Source organism: Balaenoptera acutorostrata, chromosome 14 (genome assembly GCF_949987535.1).
Source record: "Balaenoptera acutorostrata chromosome 14, mBalAcu1.1, whole genome shotgun sequence".
Lineage (NCBI taxonomy): Eukaryota > Metazoa > Chordata > Mammalia > Artiodactyla > Balaenopteridae > Balaenoptera > Balaenoptera acutorostrata.
The window spans coordinates 44,196,551-44,212,730 of record NC_080077.1 but is presented as its reverse complement, the minus strand read 5'-3'; the positions used below and the strand labels follow the sequence as shown (position 1 = coordinate 44,212,730).

Below are 16,180 nucleotides of genomic sequence, written 5' to 3'. Positions count from 1 at the left end.
TGCTCTATTGATAATAAGGTGCTGTTTCAGGAAGGTATCAAGCTGTGGCCTAGATTTGTTAGGTGCTGCTGTCTCCAAATAGGAACAAAGAACTGGCCTTTGGCTTTAAATCTGTTTTTGGACTCTCTTGCCTATGTTTGAATACATTTGAATGCTTCTTTTGTAGAAAAATAGGATAGTAAAAAGTTTAACTTGTACTACTTGGATTTTATTTTACTTTTGAAGAAACGTTATTTAACCTATTAAGTAAACGTAGACATAATGTTCTCAATTCTGCTACATCAACTGGACTTAATACGTATGAAGTCACTTTATATAATTTGATATTAAACTTTGACGCAAAAATAAGAGTCCAGAAATCTAAACCATTCATGAATTAGGAGAAGTTTTGCTCCACATTCCATATAGTTATTTGAACTAATTGTCCGATTTTTGTTTTGGTGGAAGTAGTCAGAAAGTCTAGAATTATGTCACGGCCCCTTTTCCCATCTGGCTCTGTGGTTTGGCACCAGCTTTTTGTACTGAACAGAAAAGAGTAAGCTGTGCGCTCATACGGTCTCTTCCACTCGTTTCCATTCCCAGATCTTCAGGGAGCAGTTGTTTTGATCTGTGCTGTTTCGCTGTTGGGGAAGCACTGTACATGCGGTCATTGAACTTCTGTTCCCACACATGATTGTTTGGCGTTCAGGAAGAAACACAGAAGGAAGCATTGCAGCTGAGGAAGAAGTGGTCCCTAAAGTAAATATCTAGGGTTCTTCTGGGATTCATCCCGGGTCAGGTCACTTCCTTGATCTGAGGAGACCAGAATGGAATCAGGAAGAGCGATTGACCTCACACAGAGGATGATGGCCCAAACCATCTGCAGGGAAGGCTTTTCTTTGTTTACCTCAGACTATTCCTGATTGCTTCTACAGCCCTCTGGGAAGGCTGGCAGTTCCTGGAATCTGATTGAATTCATTCACCCTAATGTGTGAATGCCTTAGAACCCCATTTTCCCTAGGGGGATTTCAAAGAGGAAGCTTATTTACCTATAGAATTCTCTAGTGGTTGTATTTAATTAATTGGGTGAAATGGAAAAACATATTCCAGCTGATAATAGAGGAAAGCCAGGCAGAGAGATCTTAGAAGCAGAACCTTACCTAGCATTTTCTTCTCAGGATGAACTCCAAAGCTAACCTTCTTTCCTTAACTTCTCTTTTTCAACAACAATAAAGTAAATATTTTAATGTTTCATGGCAGTGGGAGTGCGTTTAGGCGATCAGGGTTGCAGCAGTATTATTTGGGCTTATCTGGGCCAAACTTCAAGTGTAATACTTCGTGCAGGAACATTAGAGAAAATGCAAAAATCAGTCAAAGAGAGGCTCTAAAATCTTAACAAATTTAAATACAAATTGCAACAGTGTGCACCTTTCTTTAACGCTTAGGAGAGCTGGGTCCTTACCCCTGCTTGGCCACTAACTGTGAACTGAAGAAGGTCCCATGACCCAAGTGGGTCTGCATTTTCTCCTGTACAAAATGATTGGTGCCTGCGTTATACTCAGCACAGATTATAACAGAATCTTTATGTGGAAAACCAGGGCTTACAGAGTCTCTGCCTGAGAGTGGACAAAGAATATGAAAGAAAAACCTGTTACTTAAAACAGAAACAAAATGTTGCTGTGAAGATGCTTCTGTCCAGACTAGTTTTGGGTTCTCTGTGGATTTCACATTTCAGTACCCTCTCTGTCCATTATTGCCACAATAATTCAGAGTTAAACATTTAAAATAGGAGTACTCTCAGACTGTAAAATAACTGAACATGACAGCGACATCTACCTTTTTTTGTTTACCTGTGGTATCTAATATAGTAAGTACGATGCATAGATTAATCTTGAGACTTCCAAGTTTTCTATTCATTCTACATATTGTTACAGCATTGAGTTGGTGAGGGATTTACAAAAAGATACATGTGATCTTAGGCCTTAGGAACCTCTTTTCTGCAGGAGACAACTGCCGAGCAAGGCTGATTTGATAAGTTCACCAGGAGAGTAATACAAGGTACAGAACTGGGGGGTCCAGAGGCCCAGGGATCAATGCCAGATGTGCAGGACTGTCCTGCAGCGGTTCAGGACCTGTCAGTGAGGTGCTCTGAGTTTTCTCCAGCTGCACCTTGTCATCCAGCAGCAGGAGCTGGTTCATGGTTTGGTGTCCTTGCTGCAGTAGGTAGGAGTGTGACTGGAGAGAGAGAGACCCGGGCGGAGGCTCTCCGCGGAGCGACGCTGCTGGGGCAGGACCCCTCAGGCAAGGAGCGGAGAAGTCTGTAGGGAAGGCAGCTAGCAAATGACATGCTCGTTCTTCTGAAAGTGATCAGGCATCTTCATGTCTCAGTGGTCCTTGATTGTTGAAGCGAGTGGGGCGCTGGAGGGGTGCCTTCTGAAGCAAAGGGAGTGTTCAGGGCAGTCATCCTTTCTGTCTCCATCACTACGTATTCATTAATTGGGATTTAAGGGTGTCCCGGAGACTGTATATGTGCCTGTTCCTTCCCAATACAATGTGGCGTGATGGAAACAGCACAGGATTGTTATTCAAAAGCAGTATCTCAAGAGTCCTGGCTGCTTGTCACCTGTATGAATTTAGGAAAGTTGCTTACCTTCGAAGGGCCTGAGTTTCTTGGTCTATGAAATACCAATGACAGAGATAATAACAGTAGCCTTGCCGGGTGCTCTGAGGACCACGTGAGGTGTGGGAAGGCTCTGAGCCCCATCCTATAGCGCTGTACCAGTCATTAAGATCCAGTTAAGCAACTCACCTCCTCATCTTTGTGTTTATTATTTCAGTGGTTCCCTGTCAGACAAGCGATTTCTGTTTACCTCCAATGGTAAGGATCATGCTTTCCTTAAGAATTTGATATTTTAAAATCTTCAGGGGTAGTTTATTCTTCCATACCCCTCAGATGATATAGTTTAAAAGATTAATTTTTTCTTTTCCCCTCAGGTCATGTAGCACCAAGTATGCTGCGACTTAAAAATACATCAGACAATAAACCCAGTTAACATTAGGAAAAAAATATTTTTCTTTATAATCTCTCTAAAACTTTTGCCAGAAAAAATGAAAACTTGAAATGACAGTTAAGATAAATTCCTTTATGTTAGATTTTAACAGAAAAACCTTTTGAGCAGTGCAATTTGATTTGTGTGTATCTGGAATGAAGTTATTGAAAATGAATAGCATAAAGGCTTTTTAGCCCCTCTGTCATGGAATATGTTCTGGGGAAATATTCTCCCTCACATAAAATAACATATTTCGAGGAGAACAATACAAACATGTCTTCTCTGCCCAGGAGGAGGACTGGCCTTTATCTGCAACCTCCACATTGTCTTGGACATGGTATAGTTAAGCTCCCAGGGGTGATGTTGGGTACAATTAACTGATCTTCAGAGCACCTGACGTACCTGCTCTTCAAGGGTAGAGAGCGTGGAGTCCTCCCTCTGATCAAGTGAGAAGAACCTCAGCATTTTCAGCTTTTAGGACACCTTGTACTTCGTTGAAATCATGGTGAATTTAGATTAGAAAGGAAAATCTACACTGGGGACAGAGATGTCACTTATAGGGGACATAAGGTCCATTAAGAAGAAAAGCAGCAACAGTATCAAGATACCACAGCACCAGCGAGTCAAATGCAAGTCTGAATCATTAAAAAACTAGTAATTAAACAGTTGATTCAATATCAGAATGGAAGTAAATCAACCGAATAATTCTAGGTGAAACAGGGTTTTTTTTTTTTTTTTTTAGTTTTCATTTTGTGTCTATATCTGAAATACTTCCCTGCCCTTTTTTTCTAGGTTGCAGCAGATCCTTGAGTTTGGAACCTGACCGGCAAATCAGAGCTTCTTCTTCTTGGGAGTGGATCAATGAGACTGGAGATCAGGTCCGTTGGTCTCCTGGCCAAGCCCGACTTCAGGACCAAGGCCCGTCATGGGCTTCGGGGGACAGGAGCAAGAACCACAAACGAGAGTGGCTGAGGATAGATTTGGGAGAGAAAAAGAAAATAACAGGTACTGAAATGAGTGCAGTTTCACAAAACAAGATGACTTGCAGTTGAAGTTATGTTTTGAATTTGCACCGGTGCCCCCACCTCAGAGTACTCCGTGTCTTTTTTTTTTTAATCTTTATTGGCGTATAATTGCTTTACAGTGTTGTGTTAGTTTCTGCTGTACAACAAAGTGAATCAGCTATATGCATACATATATCCCTATATCCCCTCCCTCTTGCATCTCCCTCCCACCCTCCCTATCCCACCCCTCTAGGTGGTCACAAAGCACTGAGCTGATCTCCCTGTGCTATGCGGCTGCTTCCCACTAGCTATTTTACATTTGGTAGTGTGTATATTGTCAGTGCCACTCTCTCACTTCGTCCCAGTTTCCCCTTCCCACCCTGTGTCCTCAAGTCCGTTCTCTACATCTGCGTCTTTATTCCTGCCCTGCCACTAAGTTCATCAGTACCGTTTTTTTAGATTCCATATATATGTGTTAGCATATGGTATTTGTTTTTCTCCTTCTGACTTACTTCACTCTGTATGACAGACTCTAGGTCCATCCACCTCCCTACAAATAAGTTGATTTCGTTCCTTTTTATGGCTGAGTAATATTCCATTGTATATATGTACCACATATTCTTTATCTATTCATCTGTTGATGGACATTTAGGTTGCTTCCATGTCCTGGCTATTGTAAATAGTGCTGCATTGAACATTGGGGTGCATATATCTTTTCGAATTATGGTTTTCTCAGGGTATATGCCCAGTAGTGGGATTGCTGTGTCGTATGGTAGTTCAATTTTTAGTTTTTTAAGGAACCTCCATATTGTTCTCCATAGTGGCTGTATCAATTTACATTCCCACCAACAGGGCAGGAGGGTTCCCTTTTCTCCACACTCTCTCCAGCATTTATTGTTTCTAGAGTTTTTGATGATGGCCATTCTGACCAGTGTGAGGTGATACCTCACTGTGGTTTTGATTTGCATTTCTCTAATGATTAGTGATGTTGAACATCTTTTCATGTGTTTGTTGGCCATCTGTATATCTTCTTTGGAGAAATGTCTGTTTAGGTCTTTTGCCCATTTTTGAATTGGGTTGTTTGTTTTTTTGATATTGAGCTGCATGAGCTGCTTGTATATTTTGGAGATTAATCCTTTGTCAGTTGCCATGTCTTTTTTAAAAGTAACAAATCTTCACATTGTCTCTGTGGGAAGAACCTGTATGCAGGGGGTAAGGATGGATGTGTGGGTGAGAGAGCTGATATCTCCGTGCTGAAACCTTTTTATGGCATATTGTCAGTGTGAAAAGACTCATCTGTCATCACGTTTCTAAATGCAGATAAGAAAAGCAGGCCTGTAAAATGATTTGCAATTTCAAATGAGAGGGAAAAAAAGAAAAGAAACCTGAAGTTATAATACATGTTGTATAACATATTTTTAAAACTAACCCATAAATAATATTTTCTTACAAGGAATTAGGACCACTGGATCCACACAGTCAAATTTCAACTTTTATGTAAAGAGTTTTGTAATGAACTTCAGAAACAACAACTCCAAGTGGGAGACCTATAAAGGAATTGTGAATAATGAAGAAAAGGTAAGAGACACTCTGGAGGAAGGAACTGAGTAGGAGAGTGGGCCTCCAAATATTTTCCTCAGTTCGTCAGTGTGTTTCCAAAAACAGATGCACAGCACCAGATTACTTAGCCTTTGAGTGCAAAGCCTTGTATCTTCAATATCAAGCATGTCTATAAAAAAGCAACAGAGAATCCTCGCTTTCTTTGATTTCATATAACCAGGTGTGAGTGGATTGATAAAGACCTAGAAACTAATAGAATCTTCAGGTAAATGTTACCTGTTCCTACAGGTGTTTCAGGGCAACTCTAATTTTCGGGACCCTGTGCGGAACAATTTCATCCCTCCCATTGTGGCCAGATATGTGCGTGTTATCCCCCAGACGTGGCACCAGAGGATAGCCTTGAAAGTGGAGCTCCTTGGCTGCCAGATTGCACCAAGTAGGACTCAGGGTGAGTCAGTGAGTTCCTGGATTCTGGTCGTCACCTTTCACAAATTGTTGTTATTAATGTGGTTTCTCTAACATCTCTTCTCGCTCAGGTAATGACTCATTGGTGTGGAGCAAAACAAGTCTAAATACTGTTGGTTCAACTAACAGAGAAGAAGAGACAATCTTAAAACCCATCCCCTCTGAAGAAATGCCCAAAGGTAGGGCAGTTATCGTTTTGCGGTTTCTTAAGGAATATAACTTGTACTCCAGCCAATAATATGGTAGCTTCAACAACATTATTTTTTTCTGTGTCATGTAAGTGTCTGGGGGCAGATGGTCGAGAGATATCTGCACATGTGTAAAATAATATATGTCCGCACTTTTCATTACACTATTGTAAGTAGAAAAAGACTGGAAACAAACATATGCGCCCTTCAAACACTATGTAAATCTTTTATAGAAAAATAAAACAATAGCACATCCATACCATGGAATACTCTACAGCCATAAAAAAAAAGGAATGTGTTAGTAATATAGAAGGTTCTCTGAGACACACTGACAACTTAAAAAAATAAGCATGGTACAGAACAGTTTACATAGCACTTGACCATGTGTGTAAAAGCGGGGGGTGATACAGCATCTATATATATATATATATATATATATTCTTCCCAGTATATCTGGAAAAATGTCAAGAGACATAATTTCACATAGAGGAAGAACAGAGGTGGAAGAGAGACATTCCATTCCATACCTTTATATACTTTTTGAATTTTAAACATATAAATGTATATAATCTCTTCAAATAATAAACATTAAAAATACATTTATTTTTTCAGAATGTAAAATAATTTGCATATTCATTTTACAAAGTTTGGAAAGATTAGAGATATATAAATAAGAAAATAAAAATCATCCATAGGGACTTCCCTGGTGGCGCAGTGGTTAAGAATCCGCCTGCCAATGCAGGGGACACGGGTTCAAGCCCTGGTCCAGGAAGATCCCACATGCCGCAGAGCAACTAAGCCCGTGCGCCACAACTACTGAGCCTGCGCTCTAGAGCCCACGAGCCACAACTACTGAGCCTGCGTGCTGCAACTACTGAAGCCCACGAGCCTAGAGCCCGTGTTCCGCAACAAGAGAAGCCACCGCAATGAGAAGCCCACGCACCGCAATGAAGAGTAGCCCCCACTCGCCACAACCAGAGAAAGCCCGCGTGCAGCAACAAAGACCCAACGCAGCCAAAATAAATAAATTTATTTTTTTAAAAATCATGCATAAATCAGCATCCATGGTCACCATATTCCACTGTATCTAGTCAACTATATTTATATTTATAACTGAGACAAAGTGTCAGCATACCATATATTTTGTTCTGTAGCATATATTTTTTACTTGACATTATATTATGAGCATTTTCCAGTGCTATTAAATAGTTGAAAAAGACAATTATTAATATCTTTATAGTATTTTTTTCATACGGACATACCATCATTTAGTTAACCATTCCCCTATTATTGGATGTTTAAATTGTTAGATTTTTCCCAAATTTCCACTCTTATAAATAACACCATTGTTATTTACATAAATTTTTTTCCCTTCTAAGTTCCTTGTCCTCCCTTTCATGAACTAAACATTTCCACTCCTGATCATTCCTTTATTTTCTTCCCAGGGAACACAGAAAAAAGAAGGGTTAAGAACAAACATTTCTCCTTTAGTTTTCATAGTATCACAAGTTTGGGGCCTCCTCAGTGGCTGTTAAAGTGACCTCCTTCCTTAAAAGAGACAGTTGTGGGAAGACATGGTCTGATGTGTCATGCAGCAGAATGGATCTGCTGTTGAGATCTTCAGGCTGCATTTCCTTTCAGTCCACAGTTATAAGGCTCTGGTTCCCGGGGTCTCTGTTACTGTACAGGTCCAAACCCGCCCACCATCTCGGGAAAATGGTTGCCTGAGCCAAGCTGAGAGTTCTACACTGTGCTTACATCATCTACCTTCCTGAATAGCTCCTGGCTGGGTGGGCCAGCTATAAACCTCCCCATTAATTTTGATTTTTAGAGTCTAATATGGTCCAAGCGACAAACTTGGAGTAAATGTTAAAACTGAGGAACATTGGAAAGTGCCTTTGGGAGAAAAAAAAAGAAGATAAATTTTATTTTCCTAAACTTTAGCTGGGATTTTGAATCCTCCCTTTTTGCTTTCCAATATCAGTAAATGCCTAGCATGTATTCTTGTCCCCCACATGTGAAACCATTGAGGACCTTTCAAATCAGAATTCAGTTTTAGATCATGAAATTTGGTGGCTGTTCATTTCTGTTGTAATATGATGTCTTTTCCCCTTCTTAGGATTAAACGTCGTAACTGTTGTCACTCCCCTGGTGCTCCTCGTCCTGCTGGTTGCTGGAGTGGGAATCTTTGTAGTCCTTAGAAAGTATGTGACTTCACATTTAAAAATTTTTTTTCTCTAATTATGTAAACAATCACAAAAGTTTACTCTTCGTATGTTCATGTGTAGAAAGCAGCATTACTTCTCCCAAGATAAAATGTTAACATATTTTTAAAACAAGTTGGATAGAGGTAGAAAATATCATGTATTATTTTATGAACAGTACTTACCATTTAGAAATCTTTTCAGTGGGATTTTTTGTCTTGATAGGAGGAAGAAGAAAGGAAATCCTTATGGATCAGCTAAGGCTCAGAAAACAGGTTGGTTGAAAAAACTATCTACAGTTTTATTCTGTCCTTGAGGAAGGGACAGGATCTGCTGATTAAAAGCATGATTAGGCGCTTTTAATCAGCAGATCCTGATTAAAACCCACACTTACATGGTTTAAGAAATAAGATCTAATAGCTTTAAGTTAGCAAATCTACCAGGAAGGAATATATTGTATCCTGTCTCTTAATTCAGAATCTTCATAGCCAGTTTATTTTTACTTTTGTTCAACATCATCCCATCATTTATCAAAATTAATTATTTTCTTTTGGCAACTGGAATTTACGTCACCACGCTGCCTGTCACCAGGGAGAAATTATAAAATCCCCATCTGTGAACTGGACATTGCCCAGCACTCCCAGCATCTTCAGGCGTCCATTGTATTTTTCACTCTAGGGAAGGACTAGGCAGGGCAGGTTTCAGAAAATCCTTAGGACACAGGATGCCCAAGCAATGAGTCAGCTGCAGTTGAGAGAGCAAGAGAGAGAGAGGAGAGAGAAAGAGCGAGAGCAGCAGGGCAGGACCCCTGAGAATCTCAAGGACAACCTAGGACTCCACCTCCATAGGCTCTAAACAGCCAGCTGCATTGACTCCTCAAGGTCACAAACACCATGTCAGTGCAGATTAGGGAAAACCATGCCCAGGTGGTCTAACCTAGGGATAATCTGGGACCTGATGGGTACACAAATACATTTTACCCGCAGAGTAGAAAGCATGGTTGGGATGGTGTGTGCTGATGGTGTTATGACCTCCTCATGCTGTTTCCACCACACACACCTGGAGAGCTGTGGTTGTGCATCTGTCACAGTCAGCTGGCAAAAGGCAGCCTGACCTCTGACTTAACCAGGAACCTGTGGTGTAGTAAATGTGTTACACTTTTGAGAGATTAGTTTGTTTCATGTTATCTTTATTCCAGACTGTTGGAAGCAGATCAAATATCCCTTTGCCAGGCATCAGTCAGCTGAGTTTACCATCAGCTACGATAATGAAAAGGAGATAACACAAAAGTTGGATCTCATCACAAGTGATATGGCAGGTAGGTACCAAGTCTCTGTGACCATGCTGTTAGCCAGGAGGTGCTGCTTATGGGAGAGGGGAGACCAGGGAGAGAAATAAGACCAAAATCTTTTGTTTAGATGGGGTCTAGTAAATCAGTAATGTGTGACGTTTTCTCTCTGTGCTCTGCACAGAGTTACAGAGTGACACTGAAATATTTCCCAAAAGCCCCATTCAGCTAAGGCTCCTACACCTGCAGGGCCTCTAATGACACCCAAAGCAATGGTCCTGAAGTACCAATGAAATCTGGAAGCCCTTAACTAATCTGTTTTTGTTTCTAAGGTTTTGATTAAGGCACTAGGAGAAAGGGACTAGAAAGATGAATTGAGCATAGCTCCTGCCCTTGATGAGTTGGAGGTAGGAGATGAAGGAATCTGTTAGAATGGCCTCAAGGTCCCTGACAAGCCATTGCTGAGAGCCAAGCTTCTCAAACGATTTGTGAGGAAGGATCCATTTTTTGCCTTTTATTTCTTTAATCCATCAAGGACTAAAATTTTTGTAAAATACACTATAAATTAGTAAATGAAATGTTTAAAAAGACATAAAATACAAAGCTCTAATTTTTTAATTAGATTCAAGGGACATAAAATCACTCTCAAACTGCTGCAAGATCTGAACACTTTCTATCAGTTTGTGCACTTCCCTCTCTACAGATCCGTCACAAACAGTTCTCAGACAGGTAGGCATCCACAGACCACTGCGAGTAGCGCCGCTCTAGCTTTCTGCCACTCAGAGTGTGTTCTGAGGGCCAGCAGCGGCATCTGGGAGCTTGCTAGAAATGGGGGCTTCCAGGCTGTGCCCCAGGGCTGCTGAACCGGAAGTTCCCAGGTGGTGTGTGTGTATATATGAAAGTCAGAAAGCTACCAGTGGAAAGGTTGCTTGACCTGCTTCTGGGGCAAAGGGAGCAATTCTCCACTCAGAATCTGTCGTCTTGTTCCTCTCCTCGGACAGTTCAAGCTCTGCCTTGGGGCTGAGGCGAGGAGAGTGGAGAGCCCTGCTCCCTTCATTCTCCTTCAGCTCCTGGTCCAGCCTCTTCTCCTTCCTTGCTGCGTGGTCCTTCTGGGCACCTGAAACATGCAAGGCCCCGGGTCCCACTCTCACCCCCAGTCATCTGCAGTCTCACCCACTGCACTCCAGAGCTCCCGGCAGAGCCCTTCCTTTCCTTTTTATCTGCTCTGCAGCTCACCCCCAGACTTCCCTCCCGGTCCCCAGTAAGTCAGTAGTTCTTGCCTGCTGGATATCATCTCCTGCAAGTGTCAACAGTTCCTCAGGGGGTCCAGAACTGAACCTTAACCTGTGTGCTCTGTGCATTCCTCTTCTAAGTGGCTTCTGAATGGGCATCCCAGCTTTCAGGGCTTAGTATCTGGGCAGTGTCCTCTTTGGTCATACCCTCGCTACGTCACTGGTGACACATTCCTCTGATACCTGTCCCCAAGGTGTGGCCTTTCCAGAGCTGCCGCCAGTCCCCTAATTTATGACTTATAGGTCTCATTTCTCTGCTTTTTGCTTTTTGGGTTTTTTTATCTTTCCCTCTTCAGTCTCCCTCCACGGTTACCTCTTCTGCCAGTCTCTAAATTTAGAAACTTTGTAGGTTTCTACAGCGTTAAACCAAACTTCCTAGCCAGGCACTCAGTGCCCTCCATGATCTAGTACATGGATAACAGCTCGCACTTGGGACACGTGTTCAAATTCTTGCCCCACTGGCTGCCACCTGTGTAATCTTGGAAAAATTAATCTCTCTCTGCTTCAGTTTTCCACTTGTAAAAGGGAATAATAGTCGCTACCTCATAGTACTTTTTTTCCAGAGGATTTAACTAATTGATATCTTAATGTCATAGAATAGTGCCTGGCACCAAGTAAGGACTCAGTAAAGCTTTATTTGAGCTTTATCGTTATCATTAGCCCCCAAGCTATTACTTTGGTCTTCATATCCTATTAAATTCCTCCATGTCCCTCATGCCCTGGCCACATCACACTCTTATGTTCATGGCTGTTTATCAGGTTGTTCAATCACTTTTCCCTTTCCTGACAGTGTTACCTCCACCTCCAAAACGTGGCCTTTCAGGAGTCAGCCTAAGAGCTCCCCGTGAAGTTGTTCCCTCCTACCCCTAGGTGTGGTTAGAGGTTAGCTCCGCCTCGCTAGGTTCCTGGGAGCCTTGAGGCTTCCTAAAGCACGTGTGTAGTTATGTAAACCCCTAAGTGTGGCGTCTGTGCCTGTTACATCTTAATCTTTCTCTTCCTGCCCGGTACACGTCAGGCCCTCAGCAGAGCACCCCCTCTACAGACAGCCGGTTTGTGGGTGTATGGGGGGTGGTGCACAAACGTCTGTCCTTTGGGTTTCAGATTACCAGCAGCCTCTCATGATTGGCACCGGAACGGTCGCCAGGAAGGGCTCTACCTTCCGGCCGATGGACACCGAGGCCGACGAGGCGGGGCCGGCCGCCGAGGCTGGCGGCCACTACGACTGCCCCCTCCCGGCCGGCCGCCACGAGTACGCCCTGCCCTTGACCAACCCCGAGCCCGAGTACGCCACGCCCATCGTGGAGCGGCACCTGGCCCGCGCGCACACCTTCTCGGCGCGGAGCGGCTACCGCGTGCCGGGGCCCGGGCCGGCGCACAAGCACTCCCTCTCCTCCGGCGCCTTCTCCCCGGCCGCCGGCTACCAGCTGCCGCTGAGCCCCGCGCCCGCGGACCCGGGCTACGACAAGCCCAAGGGCGGCGGCGGCGGCTGCGGCTCAGCCGCGGGGCGCGCCGATCCCGCCTGTCAGAAGCCGCAGGTCAACCCCGCGACCAACGCTGCCTACTTGGCCCCCAGAGACTGCCTCAGACCCCTAAACCAGACGGCCATGACCGCTCTTCTGTGAACACACTGTGAATGAAAGCTGCTGTGGTACTGAGCGCCGGGCTGTGCGTGGCCCTGGAAGCGGCGAGATGCGCGCGCGAGAGACTGTGTGTGTGTGTGTGTGTGTGTGTGTGTGTGCCCGCGTGTGTGTGCGCGCGCGCGTGTGGTTTAACAGGATCCTGCGGTGGAGTCGTAGAGGCACCCCCCCCTCACTGTTTGTTTACAGAATTGTGCAGCTGGTTTTGTTCTGACCCTTAGGGCGAGCGTCTGTTGGGTTTTGTGGGGCTAGAAAAATGAAAGTTTTCAGATGGCATTTTTTCATTTCTCTAACTGTGATACCGAGCTGCTTCGGTGTAAAATGTGCAATCTGTACAGAGTTGTATTTAACAAGAATTAAAGTAACTTAAGTTTGCTTGCGCAGATTTTGGTTCTACACGGAGGTTATGTAGGAGAATGCAGCTGTTGCAAAAACGTATATAATAGTATGTTCACTTTTTAAAGATATTTTATCTGATAGTGTGTTAGCAGCAGGTCTGTTTAAACTTAATCTTGTTCTTATTATGGCTCATTTCCTTTCCTTTGATATCGAGAACTAAAAGCATTGTTAACATTCTTCTCCTGGAAGGAATGAAATTACTTGAAGCAAGAAAAGCACACCAGGGTGGTTGTTTGTTTGCAATTATGACTGTAGATTAAAAAGAACAAACAAAATCCACCACCTCAGCAGCTGCCAGTTCCTTAGGCTCCACTTCAGGTGGGGGTGTGCCGCGGCCGGTCAAGGCGTGCAAGGAGCAGGAGGTCTCTGAAGCCTGCAGGGGGCCTCACTGCCCGCAGCCTGTGGGACCTGGCTCCTGAGCAGCTGGCCTTCACACTTTGCTTCTTGCTCACCTCAGGCCTGGCAGACATTTGCTTTCACATGCAAATCTGCCTTTTCAAACTGTCTGCAAAGCCAAATGCTCAGACTTAACGGCAACCAAAACTGCTCTCTCAACAAACTGAATGAAGGTAGCACAGCAATTATGCTGTAAATTACTGTGTCAGATGCTTTTGTACCTCAGGTTAAAAATATTGCTGAGGTCAGACACCCACACTTTCATGACTTTCTTCAGAAATAGCACATCGTACTCTGAAACACAAAAAAGTTACTTGACATGTGTTCTTACAAAAGTGACTGAGGCCCAATCTACATAGAGCTTTTCTACTGAGATGGTTGGAAACTGAACTAATTTTGTAAGAAAAAATTTCCCCTCGAGTATGTGTCTGTAATTCCAGATTAGCCCAGACTTCAGCTGTACCTCATGTTCAGTGGTTTTTATCTGAGTTTGCTTTGTGAGTTCACTGTGGGGGGATTTAACCTCTTTTGCCAAAGAGGAAAGTGTATGTTTGTTTGTTTTAATAGAAAATGTGGACCAAAAAGATCCTTTCCCTAAAAATGTATTATAATCCTATTTGCATGACTGACTTTCTGTGAAACATAAATTTTAGAATACTGAGGTGCTGGAAGGTCACAGCAGACTATCTGTGGTTATTGTGGAGGTTAAACCATTTACCTTGTGAGTTTACATGGTTTTCTACGAATACTAATTGCAATAAACTATGCCAAACCAACGTACGTACCGCTGTCTCTCACTGGTGTCCTGCTTGCTGGGCTACTGAAGGCACTTGAGGCTCAGCCTCCGTAAAAGTGCAAGTGGTGCAGTGGAAGGAGCATATCTGGCTTCCTCTGGTTGGTCCTAAGTTGGAACTGGGGACAAAAATTATGGAAGCTGTCAGTTATTAATAAAATCTTAGCAATTTGGGGTCGATTGTTTCATGCATTTTAGTTTGGCTTCCTGGATTGTTACAAAAAGTAACAATCCAGTCTACAACTTGTAGACTTCCTACAAGTCTGACTTACAGCAGGCCGGGTTCTAGGCTGGTGACTATGGATAATGAGTTGGTTTCCTAGGCTTATTGCTGTGCACTGCCAGCCAGAGTTCTGTTTTTACTTATGGTATGGCCATGATCCATTTGTGTATTCAGTTGGTCATTACATAACCCTGAGCCTCAGTTTCCTCATGTGTAACAAGGATGTGAATGTGCCTTCCTCCAAGATAATTCTTATCTTACAGATAAGAATTAATTGTGACAACATTTGGGCTGTATATATTTTTAACATTAAAATATTAGTCCATAAAAACAGACTTCTTTACGGTGGGGCTGTGTCCATCTATCACATTTCTTCCCTGTATACATGATCTAATCATGACAGAAAGTGGGAGAACAGGACTTTGTTTTGGAACACCGCTTCCTCAGAATGGCCTACTGTGTAGCCCAGGATGGGCAGTGGAAAAGTCTGTCTGATACACCCAACACAGCCAAGCCTAAACTAGAGGATAAGAGCAGGAAAATACTATGTTTTTCTTTTCCATTGTTTTGCAACATTAGCACATAAGATAAGGCAATTGTCTGGTTTTTTTCTGTTATCAAATCCTATTCGGAGGCAAAGATTGCATTCTGTCACTTTTTACAATTGTGGTGGAAACACATCTGCTCTGACAGACAAGACTATGCTGTCCACAGAGGCTGCTGAAACTGTGCTGTGGGTTCTACTACTATGATTTATACTTGCACCAATATGTATAATCAGCCTAGAAAACCTCTAGAAAGGATGCTAGAGATCTTTCTGTGTTTATCTTACACTGCTTTAGATTCTTAGCAGAAACTGCAATCAAATTTATATTATATGCACAACTATAGACACCATGAATAGCCTTTCATAAAAACATCACCACAGGGCTTCTCTGGTGGCGCAGTGGTTGAGAATCTGCCTGCCAATGCAGGAGACACGGGTTCGAGCCCTGGTCTGAGAGGCTCCCACATGCCACGGAGCAACTGGGCCCGTGAGCCACAGCTACTGAGCCTGCGCATCTGGAGCCTGTGCTCCGCAACAAGAGAGGCCGCGATAGTGAGAGGCCCGTGCACCGCGATGAGGAGTGGCCCCCGCTCGCCGCAACTAGAGAAAGCCCTCGCACAGAAACGAAGACCCAACACAGCTAAAAATAAATAAATAAAATTAAAAAAACAAAAAACATCACCACAAGGCCTTTCATAAATACATACATCATCAGTTCAGCAATCCAAGTATAGCCACCAGCTTGGCCTCACTATTCTCAAAATGCTTCTCTTGCATTCATTCATGCACCAAATATTTACTAAGGTTCTGAGAGCAGTGCTCACCCTGTACTTACCTGAGTTAAGAGAGAGCACATGCCTAGGCTCTTGCCAGGAACTGAGAGGAGCTGAGTGCCACTAATGAGAAGCTAGGGTTGAATACAGCCCAGCTAGCAGTCCCTGCCCCAAAACAGCCCATCCAGTCACCCAGTGCCCTTCTCAAAGCCACACTGCTGCGTTCATGGCCCGCTACAGATCTCTCATCTCCCACTATGGGTCTCTTGCCCAGCCTCTCCCTATTCTGGGAATAAATTCCCCTAGAGGCTTTAAAGATTTTTCACTCTGCTTTTTGGTATTCTGCAATTTTACCACTTTGTGTTGGGCTATAAATTCATTT

General features: G+C 43.3%; 1 protein-coding gene across 1 annotated transcript in view; it reads left to right on the top strand.

Annotated features, from left to right (window-relative positions):
• The window catches only part of DCBLD1 (discoidin, CUB and LCCL domain containing 1), a 71,991-nt gene extending 57,753 nt beyond the window's left edge, over positions 1-14,238 (top strand). The window contains exons 7-15 of the mRNA XM_057528099.1: positions 2,817-2,857; positions 3,822-4,034; positions 5,487-5,611; positions 5,882-6,041; positions 6,130-6,237; positions 8,366-8,450; positions 8,676-8,725; positions 9,649-9,768; positions 12,132-14,238. Coding sequence (XP_057384082.1) covers positions 2,817-2,857; positions 3,822-4,034; positions 5,487-5,611; positions 5,882-6,041; positions 6,130-6,237; positions 8,366-8,450; positions 8,676-8,725; positions 9,649-9,768; positions 12,132-12,652 — 1,423 coding nt within the window. The 3' untranslated portion in view covers positions 12,653-14,238. The remainder of the gene's footprint in view (positions 1-2,816; positions 2,858-3,821; positions 4,035-5,486; positions 5,612-5,881; positions 6,042-6,129; positions 6,238-8,365; positions 8,451-8,675; positions 8,726-9,648; positions 9,769-12,131) is intronic.
• The last annotated feature ends 1,942 nt before the right edge of the window (positions 14,239-16,180 follow it).